The 21,736-nt window shown below is 43.1% G+C and overlaps 1 protein-coding gene across 4 annotated transcripts; it reads left to right on the top strand.

Moving 5' to 3' along the window:
- The first annotated feature begins 3,166 nt into the window (after positions 1-3,166).
- On the top strand, positions 3,167-19,680 carry E2F8 (E2F transcription factor 8). Of its 4 annotated transcripts, none has more exons than XR_005199717.1 (12): positions 3,167-3,986; positions 5,900-6,178; positions 6,533-6,689; positions 8,673-8,987; positions 9,213-9,374; positions 11,016-11,153; positions 12,581-12,784; positions 13,080-13,167; positions 13,464-13,995; positions 17,905-18,037; positions 18,225-18,548; positions 18,929-19,677. XR_005199717.1 is itself a non-coding variant. In XM_017525895.2 (12 exons), exons 1-12 carry the CDS (start codon positions 3,972-3,974, stop codon positions 19,109-19,111), a joined length of 2,601 nt encoding a protein of 866 aa, XP_017381384.1. In that variant the 5' UTR covers positions 3,167-3,971; the 3' UTR covers positions 19,112-19,680. The 4 variants fall into 4 exon arrangements, 3 of the variants coding, with proteins under 3 accessions (XP_017381384.1, XP_037593479.1, XP_017381386.1); XM_017525895.2 differs by having other exon boundaries at positions 18,154-18,548; positions 18,929-19,680; XM_037737551.1 differs by lacking the exon at positions 11,016-11,153 and having other exon boundaries at positions 18,154-18,548; positions 18,929-19,680.
- The last annotated feature ends 2,056 nt before the right edge of the window (positions 19,681-21,736 follow it).

Raw genomic sequence — 21,736 nt, 5'->3', positions numbered from 1 at the left:
AACAGATTTCAAGCTTATGCCCTGATCCTTCCTTCTTGGTTATGCCGTAAACATGAAAGTTTTCATTGGTCTTTTCTCTGGTTTACAATCATGCTGCATTTCAGATTGATACTCTACAAAGTGATGACTGGAACTGTTTCACCTTACTTTCTTTCTTCTTACCTTTCATTACATGAAAGGGTTGATAAGACTTCAAAACTATATTACTTCACTCTTAATATTCAATGAGTTTGACTATAATTTCACTTCTTTCAATGACAACTATCAGTAAGCAAGAATTACATTCTCACCTTCTTGTTTTCTTGGGTGTTTGGGGAGGGGTTGAAATGGTTGAGGGCTAGCCTGGGTTGGCACTAACATTGCTCTCATAGGAACTTTCAGAGGCAGTGGAATGGGACATATGAACTTGGAGCGGGTAGACCTGGATTCTAATTCTGGCTCTATAGCTAACTTGGCCATCAGTTGAACCCTTTTGTCCCTCAGTTTTCTACTCTATAAAATGAGACACGACTATCCTGTGAAGCAAGTGACGACGAGCACTCCGCACAGTGATGAACACAGCTTTCAGTGGAAAGCCCTAAGGAGTTAAACAGCCTTGGCTTCAAATCCCAGTCCTGTCACTTACAATGAGACCTCGGGTTTGTCACTTTAAAATGCTCTGTTTCCATCTGAGTCATACTCCAAGCTTTCACACCTGTGCTGAGTATGAAATGAGAGGCCATCAGTCAAGTGTCACCAGAGGTGGTTGATCCCTGCACGATGTGCCTTACAGGTACTTGTCGCTCAGACATCTGCAGCATGAATGGTCCTGTACATCACAGATTTGAACGAATTAGCCACTATCTCTGAACACAAGTGCATGAGACAGACTGCCTCTAAAGAACTTTAAAGGGGACTAATGGCCGGCAAGACTCCGGAGCTGTAATAACTTCGGGTACATTTGGGCATAGCTGAACCTATGCACTCTTAGGAGCGCTGACTGTTTAGGGGGTTGGGGGAGATGATAATCTGGCCAACAGCTAACGGCTAAAGCAGAAGCACCAACTCCCCACTTTTTGCTGATACATCAGAACCCTGCTTTGCTCCAAAAAAGGAGTACCGGGGCTTAGTAAGAACCAGGTGCTCAGTGCTAGCAACAGTGGAACCCTGTGTAGTGACCCCTGCTTTATTTTAAATCTGCCAGCGGCCCCTTCTGCGCAGTATCTGAAAAGCCCGCTTTCAGGTCGAAGCGCCTTCTTGAGCAAGACCTGCACCTCTGCTGGCAACGAAGTGGGGACAGGGAAACGATGGCGCCAGCTATCCAAGGCGACCACCCTGGAAGCCTGCAGTCGCGTTCTGCGGGGAGGTGAGCCTTCGTTGGCCACGGAGACCCCGGCCCGGTGGCCGGCAGCTGCTGTGCTGCGACCCAGCCTCAGTATCACAGCATCCCCACCCTCATCGCGTTCCGCAGGAAAAAAAAAAAAAAATGCCTCGCCCTAATAGTCAGCAATGGGGAGAGTGACTGATCCCCAATTAGTGGTGGGAGTTGGGGAGCGTGGCCCCGGGCCCTGCTGGAGCCTAAAGACGCGCGATTACAGAGGAGGAAGAGCCAAACCGAGTCCGGATCAAGAGACCGGCGCCCAGATCTCGGCGCAGTTGGGAACATTCAGCACCCGTCGGGAGAAAAGTCTGAGGCAGAGGAGAGCAAAGGGAGCCAACGCGGGCACAAGTGATCCAGGTGCAGCCGAGGCAGTGCCGCCGCCCCAGGCCTTGGTGTCCCGATCTGCAAAGTGAGGACGGAGGATCGAAGTGTCTCCCGACCCTGCTGTTCCTCCAGGAACAGGGAATCCGGCTGAAGCTGCCCGAGGCTCGGGGACCGGAAAAAGAGGGAAAGACAACAGGGAAGAGAAAGGGAAGAGTGGGTGGAAGACCGAGAGGAAAGACGGCGGGGACAGGCTTGGCGGGTTTTCCGCCTTCCTCCTCTTCCTCCTACACCTGAGTTCTCACCGCGGGGCCAAGGCCCCGCGCCCGTGGAGATTAGGCACCAGGAGCCACGCTTCTCCCTCCTCACACCAGTGTCTGCAAGGCATGGGGCAGACGGTGGGCAGCACAATCATGCAAGTCAGGGGTGCAAGCGGGGAGGTCGGGCTGGAGTCCGAGGGCAGGTGAGCCGGCCTGGGGCTGGGCTGGGGTGAGATAGCCCCAAGCGAGGAATCCGAGGGCGCCAGCGGCCGAGCCCGCGAGCCCTGGGCGAGCCAAATTTTGTTCCCCAACTTTGAGCAAGGGGAGAGGGTGTATGGGAAAAAAAAAAGGAAAAAAAGTTGCCGAACTTTTCCCCCAACTCTGCCGCAGAGGGGGGAGCGGAGGGCGGCGCCTGCACCGATTCGCCGGCGGCTGTGGTCGGGAGGCTCGGATTGGCGCGCGGGGGCCGGGGCCGGGGCGAGCGGGCTTGGGGGAGGGGAGCGGCCCTCCCCGCCCGCGGGATCAGCTCGCGCCGGGAGCGGGTTAATTTCAAATCGGGGGCTTGGCTGCTCCTGGACGGTCACGCTTCCTCTGTCCGCCAGCCGGCCCGCCAGTTCCGATCCCGGCGTCTGTCTCCGGCACCCACCTCGGCGCGGCGGAAAGACGGACTGACTGCCAGGTACGCGGGCTCCTGGGCCTGAGCCGGGCAGTGGTGCTGAGGAGTCCGGGCTCAGCCCCCGCCGGCCCGGGCCATGAGGTGGACTGACAGGTCAGCGGGACGCAGAGGGGCGCGGCGCCCGGGCGGGTGGCGGCGGGATCCAGCGGGTGGCGGCGGCGGCGGCGGTGGCCGTTTCCCGCCTCCCGCTCCGCCGGGGGCCGTGAGGGAGGAGCTGAGCTCCCGCGCAGAGGGGCGGGGGCGAGCGAGGGGGAGGGGCGGGGATACAGTGGTTCCGGGCGCGGGTTTGCCCGCGCTCAGTCCCCGCGCAGCTAAGGGGAGGCGCCGGCCACTGCCCGACTTTCCGCGCCAAATTTTTAAATCGAAGGCGGAAGGTCCGGCCCCGCCCCTGGCGCCATCGGCCAATCGCAGGCCCGCGGCCGGCCGTCTGATTGGTCGGGAATCGTTGTCCTGGAAACCACAGTGATGCTGTCCGGGAACTGTCGGACCGGCGGGAGGGGCCTTTGACTGAAAGGAGGGGAAGTGCACGGAGAGAGTGGCGGCCGGGGGACTGTACCTGCTTGCCTTATTGGGCAAATGCAGCCTTCCATGGTTGAGTCTAACATCGTGGTGTGAACCGGCCGCCCGAATGCGAGTACGTAGCGCTTTGTATCTTTAAGGAACTCCCTTTATTAAAATTAAAAAAATGAATCTTAAGTATAAAGGACTCTTTAAATGCCCAGCTGTATGCTCAGAGCTTTGGGACTGAATTTGGAAGTTTCCTGTCAAGCAGCCTCCCACAACTTTACTGCTGAGCCTGTGCACTTGTGTTTAAGGGGAGAAATCCGGGCATCTCGATGCAGACTTGTACCCAGATACCTGGTGTCGCGTGCGCTCAGCCGAGACCTGGGCTCGTGCGCTCAGTCCGGAGCCCTGATCTGCGAACAGGTGGGTGCTTGCCACAGTCTGTTTGCTGGGGTCCGGAGAATGGCCCGCCTTTTCTACAGATGGGAGAGGGCTGTCACTGGAAATTCTGTGGGTTGCTTGACGTCTTAGGACAGCCGATCCATTTTGCTGAAGGATACTGGTATTTGTTGGCGTTCTCCCCACAGTGTGGTGATCTCTGGTCGAGAATAAAATGTAAATCTATTTTGTCATTTTTCGTTAGTCTTTTGTTTCCGCAGCCTGTAGTCCGTGAAGGAATTTTCAACAGATTTTTTGGTTCTTGTTTTTCTCTAACTTTTTCTATTTCCTTTTTTCTTTAGGGATATTAAAACTTTTAGTACAATTGATTGGACTACTTGAAACATCGGGATTTGGGGAGGAACTCCAGATTTTTCCTTTTTAAACTCTAAATGTATGAGAAATTAACAGAATGGAGAATGAAAAGGTACTTTATAACTTCAGTATTCATCATTGCAGTTTTAAATGCAGTATCATCCTGATTCATAATTTTTCCCTATCCAATATATCTTATTAATGCCACATCCTTGGTTAGCCTCTGGGAAAACCTGGAAAAAGTGAAACTTGAATTTTTGAAGAGGGGTAGGTTTGCCCCTTTACAATCTTTCTAGTTTTTAATGATTTAGTAGCTGTCTCAAAGACAGGAAAAGGTATTTTTAAGAATAATAAGACTTGTTAGTTTCATTACAGCATGTCTGAGGATTCTTGAACAACTGGAATTCAGAAAGGGCATTTGACAAGATTGGAGACTGAAATTCTTTTTAATATCTTTTTTTTTTTTTTTTTTTTTTTACCAGATTGGAAGCTTCTTTAACTATGGGAGCTGCAAAATTCTCTGTTTATGGGGCAAACATTTTGTAAAATTACAAAAGATTCATCTGTGGGGAGTGTCCAACTACTGATAGGTTTTAAAAAAAAGTGAACTTACATGTACATTTCCTAATAGTTTTAGATGTTAGTCAAATAAGAGAATTACTATTGCTTCTGATAATCTGAGGCAAAGAAAAACCCTTTTCTCAGATCAGCACATCTCAGATACACATGCTGGCAAGGAGCTCCTGTTGAGTGCACCACACTGACTTCCTGGTAAGAGCACCATACTTGGAGTGAGAATATCTGGATTCCAGTCCTGTGTGACCTCTCTCAGCCTGCATCTTTTCTTCTGCAAGATAGGAATGCAGGTTTCTATGAACATACAAATGGAAATGCACTTGATAAACCCAAGATATCACAGTATGTTAAATAGTCCCGTTAATCCATGTTCTTAAAGTTATTTGGTCTGCCTATTATGTTTACTTATTGCTTTTCCAAGCATTTTCTTTAAAATAGATAAAGATAGGAGTTAATGTGTGAAGTCCCTGGTGTCTAAAACTGGAAAGAACATAGTCTCCATTCGCCTTATTTACGAACTGCTGTTGATTTCCCCTTTGTCTCAGTGGCTATCCTGCTTCTGCCAGGATCTGGCTTTGTGGTCATAGGTAGCTGTTAGGTTGGGGAAAACGGAATTGCTGTTTTTGCCATTACTGTCAATACCAAAAGCCACAATTACTTTTGCACTAACCTAATAATTTTACTTCTCTGGATCCCATTTTCTCCACCTGTAAAGTGAGGGGGGGTAGATGTTCAAAGAACAGACTTTTCCGGTCAGAAATCCTGCTGTTGGGCACTCTAGATTTTCCTGGTAAATCTGACCACATGCTATCCCTCATCCTTGTCTCCTTGACTCTCTGACTCTTCAGTGGTATTTTATTTAGCACCCACTGCATGCAGCCATTATGCTAGGTGGATAAGAGTTTCTGCCCTGGAGGTTTTTACTTATTACAGTGTCATGAGTAAAAAAAGTCACTTCTAGGAGTTTGAGATCACTTAATATTGTTAGTCCAATTAGGGGAAGCTGAGTGAAGGGCATTTGGGAATGCTATACTGTCTTTGTGACAAATGTATCACAATCATGTAAGATGTTAGCAACAGAGGAAACTGGGTGTATGTGGGTATACAGAAACTCAATACAAACTTTGCTACTCTTCTCTAAATCTAAAACTATTTCCAAATACAATTAAAATTATAAGTCCTAACTAAAGTTGTTTTTTCAGTGGTTAAAACATAAGGTGAAAACATTTATGCCTTATTGCAAAATTAAAAATGGGAAATTTAATTATTAGAATGGACAATACATATCACATGACCATCCGAATACAGTTATTAATTCCATCAGCTCTACAATTTCATTAGACATTTTTTTCGTTGGCATGATTCTATTCAGTGTACAATTTTAGAGTCCAAAGCTATTTGATAAATCCTGTTTTACTATGGATTTAATTATTTACATTTTTTAACCAGGAAAATCTCTTTTGTGAGCCACATAAAAGGGGACTAATGAAAACACCTCTGAAAGAATCCACCACAGCAAATATCATGTTGGCAGAGATCCAGCCTGACTTTGGCCCTTTAACCACACCCACCAAGCCCAAGGAAGGCTCCCAGGGAGAGCCATGGACACCGACAGCCAACCTGAAAATGCTCATCAGTGCTGTGAGCCCTGAGATCCGCAACAGAGATCAGAAAAGGGGGTTGTTTGACAACAGAAGTGGATTACCTGAACCCAAAGACTGTTTACACGTAGGTTTTCAGAGGACTGTTGGAGACTGGGGAAATTGTTGGGGGTGTGTAGCTGTTGGAGAAGTGCCAGTAATTTAAAGCATCACCACCCAAAGGCTGTTATTAACTTCCTTCAGAGCACCAGAAAGGTTTGGACCCCAAGAAATACAGCACTGGGAATTCTGAACCTTTGCACTACTTTCGTTTCAGGCTTTCCTTTCAGGTTTGCCAATCATTTTGTACTGTCTCCCCGCAGCCTTTTCTCCCACCCAGACTTTGCAGCTGTTGAAGCTTTAGTCATCGAGCACAGATGCCCCTAATAAATCTGTCAAACTTTATTTTAGAATAACACATTGTTTACCTTTTCCTTTGTAGGAACACTTATCTGGAGATGAGTACGAGAAATCCCAACCAAGTCGAAAAGAGAAAAGTTTAGGATTATTGTGCCATAAGTTCTTAGCACGATATCCTAATTATCCCAACCCTGCTGTGAATAACGACATCTGCCTTGATGAAGTGGCAGAGGAACTTAGTAAGTATGCAAAGAACTCACTGAAAGAGTTAATAATTAAAGTGGCTTTATGGACTGAACTCCTTCAGACCCACGCTCATCTAGCCAGTGTGCTCATGGAGCCAGTGTTTGTAAAAGAAACAAATAAGACCACACTGAAATTTTCAATCTCTAAAGCCCTCTTCCAGTTTAAGAATGAAGACAAATAGTTGCAATTTTCAGCCAATCGTAGAGGCAGAAAAGTTACAATGGAGGTTGCTTCTGACTGCAGTTACTGCTGATGCCTTAAAGAAAGGCAACATTGTCTTACAACTTGTTTCACACAGTTACAACTGTGAACTTTTGCCTCATTGCTTTCCCTTGCTGTTCTTGAAGAATCAGGATGAATGGTTACCTTCCTAGTTGATGCTGAGGACCAGCTTCTGTGAGTGGGAACAGGAACTGTACGCTCCTGGACCTTCGGCACTATTCTGAGGACTAGTTTTCTGAATGTTTTGTGTTGGGCACAAGTTATTCCTCCTGCCCCTTTTTACTTCTCTGTTCAAAAACCTGAATCTATTTGGAGCTAAAAAGGGGCCTGTGGCAAATTTGGGGTACCTTTGGAGTCATGTGGGTATCTTAATCTAAATCTGTGAAGAGATGTGCTGTGCAAGATAATACATTTTAATACAAATTGATCACCTCTTGAAGAAAAGTTGCCCTTCTAACACGTTTGTAAATATCAACTTCATTTCACATTTTAAGAATATGCCATTTAGATTCATCTAGTCTTCATATATGCTTAATGGTAGCTGGGTAGGATGTACCTTTTAATTCAGCAAATGTCTATTAATCACCTACTACTATGTGCCAAGCAATGTTGTAGGAGCCTGGGATACATCCATAAACAAAAAGGGCAAAATCCCTTCTCTCTTAGAGCCTATATTCTAGTGGGGCAATAGATACTGAGTTAAGGATATAGGAAGTAAGTAAAGATAATGTATGCTAGAAGGTAATACACACAGTGGAAAAAATAAATTGTAGATCAGCATAAAGGGATCAGGAGTGCTGGAGAGGTGCTTTGCCGTAAGTGGTCAGATCAGACTTCATTGAAAAGGTGACATCTGAGCAAGGACTTGAAAGAAGCAAGGCAGGGAGCTGTGGGGACATCAGGGAGAAGGGTTCCAGGCAGAAGGAACAGCCAGTACAAAGCAAGTGCATATCTGGCAGGTTCCAGGAACAGCAAGAGGTCAGTAGGATGCACCCTTATGAAACAGTGTTTTATAGAGCACTTCTCCAGAAAAGCTGATCTCATCAAATATTTAAATTGAAATTAAGTTTCTTGAATGAAGAGAATTCTAACATTACAGAATATTGAAAACCCAATTTAAATAGACATATGAGAGTCACAGAATTACTAATATCACTTTGTTAATGATAGCTAGTAAGCAATGATAGAAAGTAAGCAAAATTAGACCCAAAAAGGGGTATTTTATTTTTATGTGAGTTTTTAAAAACTACATCATGGTTTTTGTACTTTTCTGAAATCTCAGCATTTTGTTTCTATCATATGATCATTTTAGATGTGTGTATGTGTTTGTGTGTATTGGAGGGGTAATACAAGGCATGGGTTGGAAAATGTGAGATGTAGAGTTTTAAAGATTTGGTTTGCTACTTACTAGGTCTTTCAGGGTGAGCTGTTTGGCTGGTCTGAGCCTCTATTTCCTCATCCTTAAAGTGTGATCATAATACCTACTTCCCAAGTTTAGGGTGAAAACTTCCTAAAACTGTGTAGCACATCTTAGGCCCTCATTAAATGTTGCCTTTCTAATTCATATTATTTGTACCCTTTGAAAGCAAGGACATGTCTTTCTCACCTTCACAGTATCTGTTGAGTATGTGCACTTACAGTTAGGAAACTTATATTATCTAGGATGTACTGACAAATAAACCATGGAAGAAAAAGCTATTCAATTCTAAACATGTCACAGAAATCCGTAACACACAACTGCATGTTCTTTGTAGATGTTGAACGTCGACGCATTTACGATATTGTGAACGTCCTAGAGAGTTTACATATGGTGAGCCGCCTCGCCAAAAACAGGTACACTTGGCACGGGCGACACAATCTCAACAAAACCCTCGGCACCTTGAAGAGCGTCGGGGAGGAGAATAAGTACGCTGAGCAGATTATGATGATCAAAAAGAAGGAATATGAGCAAGAGTTTGATTTTATTAAGAGTTACAGTATAGAGGATCATATCATCAAATCAAACACTGGCCCAAATGGACACCCAGACATGTGTTTTGTGGAACTCCCTGGAGTGGAATTTCGGGCAGGTGAGACATGGTAGTGAAAAACCCAGGCTGCGTGGTATTTCTCCTCTGTCTAAAGAAAATGCCTTGTGGAGAACATGGCTCTAAAGCTACCGCTGCTGCCTTTAGTGTTCAAATGCTGCAGTTGTCAGCTGTATGATCAGGTGGTGGTATTTTTAGCCTTGTTACTTTAGAAGTCACTTGTCCCTTTATGAATTTTAATTCTCTAATCCTCATCCTTCTCTAAAGCTTCTGTAAACAGCCGCAAAGACAAGTCTTTAAGGGTAATGAGCCAGAAATTTGTGATGCTGTTTTTGGTGTCAACGCCTCAGATAGTAAGCCTAGAAGTTGCTGCCAAGATTTTAATTGGGGAGGACCATGTGGAAGATTTGGATAAAAGCAAGTTTAAAAGTAAGTGTCATGACTGCCATGGAGTTTTGAACGTATTCTTAAACAATAAACTCTCAGTCGTAAACTCATTTCCAAATCAGGAAACATAGGTGCATAAACAGATCTTCTCTAATTATGTTTTTATATCTTCACTTCTCCCCAGAAGCCACAATAATACTGATTTAGCTAATTTGTTATGATACATAGTGTCACTACTCTTATTTGACACATTGCTTCATTTGATATTGTAACATTGTTCTCATTAAAAGTAAACACTAGGAGAATCTGTTCTGTGTAAGCTCTAAATGAGGAGTAAATTGTAAAGGGGGTCTGGACCCCAGGTCTCCTTCCACTGATGCTGATATAAAGGGTATATAAATAACTTTGCTGGGCGGGGTGGCTCACTCCTATAATCTCAGCACTTTGAGAGGCCAAGGTGAGTAAATCACAAGGTCAAGAGATTGAGACCATCCTGGCTAACATGGTGAAACCCCGTCTCTACTAAAAATACAAAAAAATTAGCTAGGCATGGTAGCATTTGCCTGTAGTCCCAGCTACTCAGGAGGCTGAGGCAGGAGAATCGCTTTAACCCGGGAGGCAGAGGTTGCAGTGAGCCGAGATCATGCCACTACACTCCAGCCTGGGTAACAGAACGAGTGAGGCTCCATCTCAAAAAATAAATAAATAAATAGATAATTCATAAAATTTTCCCCAGAAAATTTTGAAAGAATGGTTCTAGCTAGGTTACCTGCTCAAAATTGGGAAGGAACTGTAGATTGGGTTCCTAACAAAGAGCTACGCCCTCACCATTACACCAGATTTTGCAAGAAGGGTGTGGAAAGAAGTGCCTAGCGGGTGGGGAGGGGCACTTGGCTTGGGAGATCTGCAATTTGTCCTGATACTACTGAGGGGTTACCTCCCTTTTTGAGTCATCAGACGGTTTTCAGCTCTGTTTCACTGGTTAGTCATGGCCTTGAAAACTATTCCAGGAACTGCAGATGTGTAAGTTACTGAATCCCCAGGGCATTCAGAACCTTCTGGTATGGCTAGGAAGAAGGGGACTCGATTCGTAATTTCTACTATCAAGACAGCAGTAAAAACAGACTTTTTGTGACAAAACTCTTTAAGATATGTGAGATTTGTCAAATTCATAGATCTATGTTTTGCGTATTACATAAAGACAGTATTAAAAAATTACACATTGATGGAGTACAGAATTTTCCATGCTGTGATATTAAATAAATTTTGTTATAAGCTGTTGCAAGCAGAAAAGCAAGACATTTGTCACTGATACTTTTCCCTGTTCATAAAATTCTTCTGAATCCTCATTAGAAGATACCCAGGAATGGTGACTTTTTATTTTTGAAAAAAATCTGTAACACAGTTTTAGATAGGGTGATCTCATCAAGTCATTTTCCTTTGTCAACATATGCTATTGTCATTTCGAAATTGAGTACTAGCAGTAACTGAGTCTTAAATATTTAAAACTTTTTTATCTTAATTAAAGCTGTATCACTAGAACAACTTAAAAGGAGGCAGATGTTTCTCTATCTGACATTGATGGTTAAGACAGCTCTTAGAATATACATGAGGTCCTTCTGAAGGAAAATTCTTTGATCTTTTATTATTCCATTAAGTGATATATAAACTTATATTTTCCAGCAAAAATTAGGAGGTTGTATGATATAGCCAATGTTCTGAGTAGCTTGGATCTTATCAAGAAAGTTCATGTTACAGAGGAAAGAGGCCGAAAACCAGCTTTTAAATGGACGGGCCCAGAAATAAGCCCAAATACCAGTGGTGTGTATTTTTTTATTTTATCCTTTGCTTTATTATTTGTGTGTGTGTGTGTTTGTGTGTGTGTGTGTGTGTATTTAATTTTTAATTTCCAGTGTATGTTGTTCCCTTCCCTGTGTCCGTGTTCTCATTGTTCAACTCCCACATATGAGTGAGAACATGTGGTGGTTTGGTTTTTTGTTCCTGTGTTAGTTTGCTGAGGATAATGGCTTCCAGCTCCATCCATGTCCCTGCAGAGGACATGATCTCATTCCTTTTTGTGGCTGCATAGTATTCCATGGTGTGTATGTACCACATTTTCTTTATCCTGCTTTATTATTTTGAATTAATATACATTGGGAGATATTTTCCCTTCCCCTTCCTACTCATAGCCCCACATGGAAAAGATATATAAATGATTGAAAAGATGATTCAAGACAAATGGCAATATAGAAAGTTTGGCTACTGGCTCCATCAGCATACCAACATGCATAACCACCTCTCACACTGTATTAGAGAAATAGAATCTGTATGTGAAAGGACTCAGCAAGTTGAAAGCACCACAAAGCATAAGATACTATTGCTGCTGTGTGGCACAGTGACTGCAACGGAAACTTTGCCCATTGAGAATATGAAATGAGCTTACTCTGGTATCAGAGTAGATATTTCTAGTCTTCATCTTAACTCTGTGATGCTGACATTTTGCACTCTACCTAAGATCACCACCCAGAATCATTGAAAATGACAAGAACATGGGCCATGGAGACAAAGGGAAACTTAGGTTCCAATCCCAGCTCTGCCACTCTGGCTTTGTGGCCTGAGGCAAGTTACGTCTTTCAGGGTTAGTTTTCTCATTGGTGAAATGGGAAGAACTATGGCACCTCAGTGGAATTACTGTGATTTTGGCATAATCTCAGAGAGAGGTCCTTTGGTGCAGGAATTTGGAGTGAAAGTTCTGGGGCCATACTGACCAGATTCATATCCCAGGCCCACGTGCTCCCAGCTGAGAGACCTTGACCCAGTGGTTAATGTCTCTGTGGGTCAGAGTGCTCATCACTGACACAGGGCCACATTTCTTGAGGAAGGAGTTACCTTATAGAGCTGTGAGGTCACCCATATTTCATCAGATCTAAGAACTGACTGACTGACTGTAAGATGCACAGTTCTTTCTATATCACTAAGAAAGAAAAATCACTAATAACTACACTCTAGCACACCACTGCTTATAAGATATAGTGCAGTTTCTAAAATGCTAATATAGGAAATATTGTGTCTCAGAATTCATTTATTAAGATAAACAAGGCTTTCTCTGTAAAGCCCTTCGAATAGTGTCAGGCACGTGGTCAGTGCTCTGTAACTGTTGCCACTTTTATTCCTAAAATTGTTTTATTTCATATCCCAAAAGGAAACTGAGCCATTAGGTTTTAACACACAGACGTTTTCTGTTTCAGGCTCCAGCCCTGTGATTCCTTTCATTCCCTCTGATTTGGAGGCGAGTCGGTCTTCAAAAGAGAACTGTGCCAAAAATCTGTTTTCCACACGTGGGAAACCAAACTTTACTCGACACCCATCTCTTATCAAATTGGTAAAGAGCATAGAAAGTGATCGGAGAAAGATAAATTCTGCTCCCAGTAGCCCTATCAAGACCAGCAAAGGTATGTTTTCAGAAATGTCAGGGAACCTTTTATCTCATTTGTTTTTTGCATACTTGATCCTTAAAATCGTTGTCAGAGAATTACTTTAATATCTATATACACAAGCCCTCTCGAAGCCTAACTAATGTATAAATTAAAGGACAAAAAGTCATTTGTGGGGTTCATTGTTTAATTCCTATGCAACTTTGGGTGGGGGTTGCACACTTTCTGTTCCATTGACTTTGGTGAGGTTTCATCTGTGCAAACATTTATTCTTTAGCTTTGACTGATGCTCTCTTCCTTTCTGTTTTACCAGCTGAGAGTTTTCAGAATTCTGCACCCTTCCCAAGTAAAATGGCTCAGCTCGCCGCTATTTGTAAAATGCAGTTAGAAGAGCAATCAAGGTAGGTTGGCAATGCTCTTTAATAACAGGATGAATTACTTTTACATTACATTATTAGGATTATTTATTTTATACGAGAAGAAGCGCTAGCCTTAAAAACTGGAAAGCTAATCTTGTCTGTATCTCATACTCACTCATTACAGAAACTGCCTGTATCTCATACTCACTCATTACAGAAACCATCTGCATGCTCCATAAAAGTGTGGCTTCTATCTGAGGCTTAAAGTGATAGAACAGTTCAGAGAAAATGTATCTAACGTATCTCTATCGTGTCATGTATTAAATCTTGTCTTTTAGTGAATCCAGACAGAAAGTGAAAGTACAGCTGGCAAGATCTGGGTCATACAAACCAGTGGCCCCTCTGGACACCCCGGTGAATGCTGAGATGGAGCTGACAGCACCATCCCTCATGCAGCCCCTGGGAGTGGTTCCCCTGATCCCCAGCCCACTGTCATCAGCAGTGCCCCTGATCCTACCTCAGGCCTCTTCAGGCCCATCCTATGCTATCTACCTGCAGCCCACTCAAGCCCACCAAAGTGTGACGCCACCCCAAGGCCTGAGCCCACCGGTCCACTCCACCCACTCTTCTAAGGCTACTGGATCAAAAGACTCCACAGATACCACCACCGAGAAGGCCAATGATACCTCAAAGGCCAGTGCCTCTACCAGGCCTGGAAGCTTGCTGCCAGCACCAGAGAGGGAGGGGGCCAAGAGCCGAAACAGGGAGCTGGCTGGAGAAAGAGTCTCAAAGAGGGCAAGCATGCTAGAGGACAGTGGTTCCAAAAAGAAATTTAAAGAGGACCTAAGAGGACTTGAAAATGTCTCCGCAGTAAGTACAGCCTTGAACTGCACAAAGCATTAGGAATTCCAAAGTCTATTACAGGAAGATTGGTGGCTTGTGAAATTTACCAAAGAACATTCTCTCAGAAGACAAGGAACTGTTCCTTAGCATCCCATAATCCAAATGAGGCCCTTAACAGCTAATCCCCTGGCTGGGATGACGGCAGGGACATTTTTAACCTTTGGAGGAAGGGATTATTTACTCTCTTTTTAAAGCATCATGGGTGGTTGTCCTTAAGTGCATTTCTCCATCACACACTGGAATGCAAACACCTGTCATGAAAGTCTTAAATAATTTACAAGCAGACGTAACCCCAGATGAATGGATGGATGCATTGGGTTCCTGTAACTCCTGCTTTCTGAATCATTACCTAATGTTTGCTTGATGTCATGTAACTGATATCTGTTGCTTAGAAGATAAATTTCTCCCTGTTTTTACTTTCTACCTAAAATTTAAATCAAAATTTATATTTTGTGTACATAGAAAAATCAAGCTGATCTTGGCAAGTTTTAGATATAATTCATGTATTGGTTTCTAGAGATGTTGACACACTAGATAAATTTTTCTAGGTGGAGGTTAGTTCAGGAGAGAATTAACATTTATTGGATGCCTACCCACATATAGCAGACATACTAGGTATTAGTAACTTTTACATACAGTATCTCATTTTTCTCCCTTAGGACAATTATATATGAAAGACATTACTGTATCATCCAATAAATACCACTTACTGTGCAAGTAAAAGTTAATCTCTCAGCCAGGTGCAGTGGCTCACGCCTGTAATCCCAGCACTTGGGGAGGCTGAGGTGGGCGAATCACGAAGTCAGGAGTCCAAGACCAGCCTGACCAACGTGGTAAAACCTCATCTCCACTAAAAATAAAAAAATTAGCCAGGTGCGGTGGCCGGCACCTGTAATCCCAGCTACTCAGGAGGCTGAGGCAGGAGAATCGTTTGAACCCAGGAGGAGGAGGTTGCAGTGAGCCAAGAGCACACCACTGCATTCTAGCCTGGGTGACAGAGTGAGACTCCATCTCAAAAAAAAAAAAAAAAAAAGTTAATCTCTCATTTTGCCTCTGCTGGTTAATGCATTCTATTTTACTTCTCCCTGTCTTGTTTTTCCTCATCTGTAAGGAATTTATTCCACCAGTTTTTCCCCATCACCTACCTACAGGGTATAAAGCACTATTCTCTGGATCAGATTTAACCCAGCATCTGCCTTTGGCGACAATTGCTTTGGATACTTGCCTGTGGCCATATTACAGTTTTTGTGGGGTTAAGTGAATTTATTCCATGATGATATATACGAAGGGGTTTGATCCTTTATAGACGTGGTATCAGCTGAAACGTATTATTATCTGTTATTGTTGTTTTTAAGGGGAAGCCTTAGAGTTTGTCAAATCTTCCCTGAGGATGGCCTCATGGTAACCATTCAAAACATCTATTATGTTACATAGTATCATTTTGTATTTAATGTATATGCTAAGGGGGAAATCAAAAGGCTTTGTTTGATTCAATTTTCTGGAGGTTCATAATCTCTTTTGGCGAATGGGTATGATTTAGTAATAATCTCCTGTTGCCTACATAGTTATTCAGGATTAGAGTTTTCAGTGGATACATTTTCCATGTACTCCAGCTTTTTTACATATCTGCATCTTTAACCATTTCTTTCTTCTTTTGAGACAGGGTCTTACTCTGTCACCCAGAATGAAGTACAGTGGCATGATTTTAATTCACTTCAGCCTCGACCTCCAAAGCTTAAGCGATCCTCCCACCTTAGTCTGCCAAGTAGCTTAGACTATAGGTGTGCTGCCACTCCCAGCTAATTTTTTATTTTTGGGGGGAGATGGGGTTTCGCCATGTTGCCCAGGCTGATCTCAAACTCCTGAACTCAACAATCTGCCCTCCTTGGCCTCCCAGAGTGCTGAGATCACAGGCATATGCCATCATGCCCAGCCTACTTTAGCCATTTCTTTTTAGTCTGGCCTGAGCAAAACAGACAATGAGAGATGCATGTGTTAATCCATTCAACAAACTTTTACTGAGAATTTACACTTCTAGGGGTGGAAGGAAGACAAGTATGCAAATAAACACAAACATGTCAGGTAGTAAATGACAGGAACGAAGATGGCATGATAGGAGGAGGGGGTGGGAGGGCTACTGTAGGCTAGAAGAGATGACATTCAAGTCCAAATATGTCAGATTCACTCATTCTGCAATTTAATAGTTCTAATTTTTTAGGAAAAAAAAAGGGGGAATTGGCATTATGGGTAAAATATTTTATAATGAATGTAGTTTGTTGGAAATGTAAAAAATTATTATATCACTATGGGTTTTACTAAAGACTTGAAAGAGTTAAACCAGCAATCAGAATAATTTGTACCATGAGAGAATGTAACTAAAACTAACAGAGAGTAGCTCTTCATCAAGCACCTAAATTTACCCCTTAAAAAAAATCTCTCTTCCTGTAGTTTTCAAGGCATCTACTAGTAGAGATTTTGAGTGGTCCCAAGCACCTAAGAAACCAAATTAAAAGCTTGTGATATACTTTCAGCTTTGTAGATCCTGAATTCCTTAGTTCCCAAGGAAAAGACATATTAACAACTAAATTAAACTGTTATTTTGACAATGGAGAGAAAAAAGGTCTAAAGGAAGATAAAAGGAGGGCCCTAGTTTATAAGAGCAGTTTTTAGCTTCTACCAGTCCCATTCATGGTAAGGCTAAAGCAGACTTTTCATGCAATTCAGCCACCCATGTAAACGTTTTGTTTGGTAAAGTACAGTGATCTAACAGGCATCGGGGAGGTACCTGCAGCCCTACCCTTGGGCCTTTTCTATTTGCAGTGTAACCTTATTGCCTAAAACGTTTGCTCAATGACGTGTGCATCTCTAATATGAATTAATCAGTTCTCTTATTCGTGATTTTTAACTCTGGCGTACTTTGCATATATTAAGACTGCTGATTATCATTAGAGCAAGCAGTACTTGAAAGAAATCTTTACTTATATAATTTGTTTTAAATCAGGGGTTAGCAAACTTTCTTTAAAGAGCCAGATAGTAGACATTTTTTGGGTTTTAGGGCCATAGGGACTCTGTTGCACCTATTCAACTCTGCCATTATAGCAGGAACGCAGCTATGGACAGTACATAAATGAATGAGTATGGTTGTGTTCCAGTAAAACTTTATTTATCAAAACAGGTAGGGAGAGGGAATTGGCCCATGGCCCATAGTTTATCCCCCTTTCACTAAATCAACATCGTTTAAAGTGTTTCCTTTAAATACTAGTTCTCCTTAATCACCTACTGAAAATATAGTTGCCATATAGTTTGGGAAATGCTACCTGCTGCATGCCCCACTTGGAGATTTTTAATGCAGACCACCGTTAAAGTCTCTTGGAAGTCCTCTGATAAAGACATCATTTGACTTTGTTTAATTCAATTATATTTGACAAAAATCAGGTAATTCCTGTTTACATCCCATGGACCTAGGGTCCCTCAGGATGCCCTTTGGGAAATACCATTCTGTATAATTCAAGAATGATCAATTAGTACTACATCATACCAAGGAGTCCAATAGCAGGAGTTAGGTTATCAGTGTGAGGGTGGTGTGCTGGGTGAATCCTTACCCCACGCAAGGTCAGTGCCAGCATCCAGACATGTCCTAAGATCACAGGTGGCATTTAAGAAACAGATGTTCTGTATTATTCAGGGCAAGCATTGGAAAGGGTGGGAGGGTATTGTCCTCTAGGAACCAGGTGGCCAGCCTGCCTGCAGCCCATACCTCTGGAGGCTTTGGTCCAATGTGGCAACCATCAAGGGGTATTAGTCCTGAAAGAGGCACGTGGCCATTTTTCTTCCTGTATTTGTGTGTAAAATAAACCCTCCCTCCTTGTTTTCTAGACCTTGTTCCCATCAGGATACCTAATCCCTCTCACCCAGTGCTCATCCTTGGGGGCAGAGTCCATTTTGTCTAGTAAAGAAAACTCAGGTGCTCTTTCCCCAAACCACAGGATTTACAGCTCCCCAATTGCAGGTGAGTGCACATAAAACACTAACCAGACATGGGCCAGTCTCAAGTTCACTTAAGCCTTGTCAACTTCTTGGATAAATGCCTGTGCTTTTAAGATATCTTCCCCCTTTTCTTTCCAGGTGTTATTCCAGTGACATCATCTGAACTCACTGCTGTTAATTTTCCCTCTTTTCATGTAACACCTTTGAAGCTAATGGTCTCACCAACTTCCGTGGCAGCCGTACCTGTCGGGAACAGCCCGGCTCTCGCTTCAAGCCACCCCATTCCCATCCAGAACCCAAGCTCAGCCGTTGTAAACTTCACCCTGCAGCACTTGGGACTCATCTCACCCAGTGTGCAGATGTCTGCCAGCCCTGGGCCTGGACTCGTTCCTGTGTCTCCAAGAATAGAGGCTGTTAATGTCGTACCAGAAAATGCAGGCACTCAGCAAGGAAGGGCCACCAACTATGACTCACCAGTCCCAGGCCGGAGCCAGCCAAATGGACAATCCATTGCTGTGACAGGAGCACAACAGGTGAGAGGCTTTCTACTTAATTTATTTTTTCCTGGAGTTATTAAGTCCCAAGTATATGTGTCATAAGAGACTCGCTTATGCTTTCCCTCTTTAGAGAGGGAAAGGATGGGAGAGTGAGGAGATTGAAGGCCTACCTTTCTTCCAGAACCCAAGAAGAGTGTCCAAGGCACTCATATTCTTGGGTTATCATGAGATTTTTGTCTCTCCCTAACAAAAATAATTGAGAATGTAAAACGCATCAAAGCTTCCCTCGCCAATTTCAAGATACGCTGGTTTCCCAATGTGCAATACATCCATCCAGCCCAGCCTTCCAAGTCTGGTAGGCCTATGTATCTGCGTATGATTGACTTTTTTTGTCCAATTCTTCTCTTTCCAATCAGACTATTCCTGTGACACCCAAAGGGTCACAATTAGTGGCTGAAAGTTTCTTCCGCACCCCAGGTGGACCTACCAAGCCAACCAGCTCATCCTGCATGGATTTTAATGGTGCTAATAAGACCTCCTTAGGAACTCTCTTTGTCCCACAGCGAAAACTGGAAGTCTCAACAGAGGATGTCCATTAATCAACAGATGTTGGCTTAGTTTAATTTTCTAAAGAGTTGTTTAATAGAGAAAATGTACACAGACTGATTTGGAAAGCACATTCTCTGAAAATACTGTAAATACGTTGGGGATTTGCTCAATGTGAAAGCAGATACTTGTTTTCGTACATATATATACACATACACTTATATTTGTATAAAGCTCAATTTAGCTTTCAATCCTACAAAATAAAAGTAAAATGTTGAATTCTAAGGTATATTAACTTCTAGGGGGAAAAATCCATTATTTTAGCTGTGCCTATACTATTACGCAAAGTAACTGTATTAAAGTTTACTTCCCTCTAAGTAAATATGTTTGACATGCCTAACACAGCATTCCCTTAAACATTTTGCACAAAGAAAATGCTGTGTGATGTATAATATTGTATTTTTAAATAGGGGTATAGCTATATTTTTTGTAATTTCTTTAATCTGCTGTTGCAGTGTATCTTTTTGTAAAGTTTGCAACAATCCTCAATCAAGTCTATGGAAAATTATTTATAAAATGTATTTTTAATCATAAGTTGTTCAAATTAAAACTTTTCTAAAATGTAGTTAACATTTTCATTTGGCCTGTTAGGGCACTGTTGGGAGAAAATTAAAATTGACCTAATCACAGAGGCAAATTCTTGGTAAAGAGTATCCACCCTGGGTTCCCTTAGATATGCCAAGTTTATAGAATGTTTCTACATTCTGTACCCTATTTTGACCCTTGAGATTGCTCCACTTTTGCAGAAGTAAAATTGGCTTTGGAGAGGCTGTTGCTCGGCCAAGGACACCCAGCTAGGTCCCATGTGCTTCCTACCACACTCCAGGAGATTAGAAATGAAAGGCAGGTGCCTAGTGGCCCTGGCGTGACCATCGTCTGTCCCACGCTTCTTACTTTACCCAGAGGTGTGTCTGTACCAGCCCTCTTAACATAATTCTTGGATTGCTCAGCTCCAGGGATGGGAAAACAGCAGTAAGGATTCTAATGCCCTCCATTCCCAGAGAACTACTGCACCAAACCCCCAGGAACTCTAAGAGAAGGGATGAGTTCCAATGTGTTCAGTGTGCATCTTTTTGATCCCCTTGTTATGGGATGAATTGCACCTTGAGAATTGACAAGGGCCTTCCCTGGTCAGGGTCTTAAAGGAGCATCATAATATCTATTTCCTACATGTTTACTCTATGTAGACACAGTTACACACTTTAAATGTATCATACCTATGAGCTGCAACTGAGGCTTGCAGGGATTAAAGCCCCAAGTCCATGGTCACACTGATGGTATGCAAGTACTCGTGTATTGGACCTCGTTATCCATTGCCCATTTACTTCTAGAGACATGCCTGGCAGCTCTAGTAGGAATCAAGTACGAGTCAGGGTAATCTGAGCATTCATAAAGTCATCCCTTTCAAATACACATGTTTTGTTTGCACAACCAAGTGCAGCTAGGAGAGGGCAGATTTTCACCTTGACCTAGAAACCCCTCTTCCTCTACCACTAGAGAACCAATATGAAATATTTCCTCCAAAGTACCTTCGCCTTTGTTTTTATCCTTCTTGGAGAATGTGTGAATGGTCTCTGATTTAAGAAATGGCCCCTGCCTTTTAATAATAGACTTGAGAAAGATAGTATGTACACATGAATAAAGCATTTCCATGCAATAAGGAAAAGGTAAGTTGCCAAATGGTAGCTATAGACAAAATATATAGTTCTGTAGAGGCTACTAGATTTTATTGCTTACACAGAACTATGAGAGAAACACCAACCAAGACAGCTGCTGTGGCTCTGAGGAGGTTCTTACATCTGCCTCCTCCTCTTCTGTGGCTGAGCTAGAGAGATTGGAAGCCAAGGTTTTGTTTTGTTCCCCTCATCAATTCTCCACATAAAGAATTGCCTTCCCAGGGAAAGTAGATGCATAGGAAGAAAGGAAGTCAGATATCCAGGCAGCTCTGGACACTGTTCCACCCAGTACTGCCCCTCTGACAGATTGGTGAGGTTGTCCCTTGATCCCTGCTTCCTGGTGTTTACACCCTCATGTTCTCCCCTCCCTTTGAGTGTGGTTGGGACCCATAACTTGCTTCTAACCCATAGGATACAGTAAAGATGATGGGGTGTGTTGTTATGTGATCACATGTCATAAGACTGCGGTACCCATCTTGCTGTCATTTCTCTCCCTTGATGGCTTTAAGGAATCAAAGCAGCCATGTCAGGAGGCCCAAAGTGGCAAGGATCTGTGGGCAGCCTCAGAGCAAAAGGCAGCCTGCAGCCAACAACCAGCAAGAAACAAATCAGTCCTGCATATGGCCACAAATTCTGTAAATAACCTGAGTGAGCTGAGAGTGGCTCTTTCCCCAGTCAAGCCTCAGATGAGACCACAGCCCCCACTGCCACTTTGATTGCAGCCTCATAAGACCCTGCAGGGGATCCAAATTAAGCCATGCATGGACTGCTGACACACAGAAACTGTGAGACAATAAATGTGTGTTTTAAGATGTAAGTTTGCGGATAATACTATTATACAGCAATAGGTAAATATTGCAGCCACATAACCCCCCATTGTTCACAAAAGTCATCTGGTTTGTCCTATTGTTCATAGGTTACATGGGCATTCATAGAAGGAAA

Source organism: Cebus imitator, unplaced genomic scaffold, assembly GCF_001604975.1.
Source record: "Cebus imitator isolate Cc_AM_T3 unplaced genomic scaffold, Cebus_imitator-1.0 Scaffold39, whole genome shotgun sequence".
Classification (NCBI taxonomy): Eukaryota; Metazoa; Chordata; class Mammalia; order Primates; family Cebidae; genus Cebus; species Cebus imitator.
Note: the sequence above shows the minus strand (reverse complement) of the source record. Positions and strands in the feature narration are given on the sequence as shown.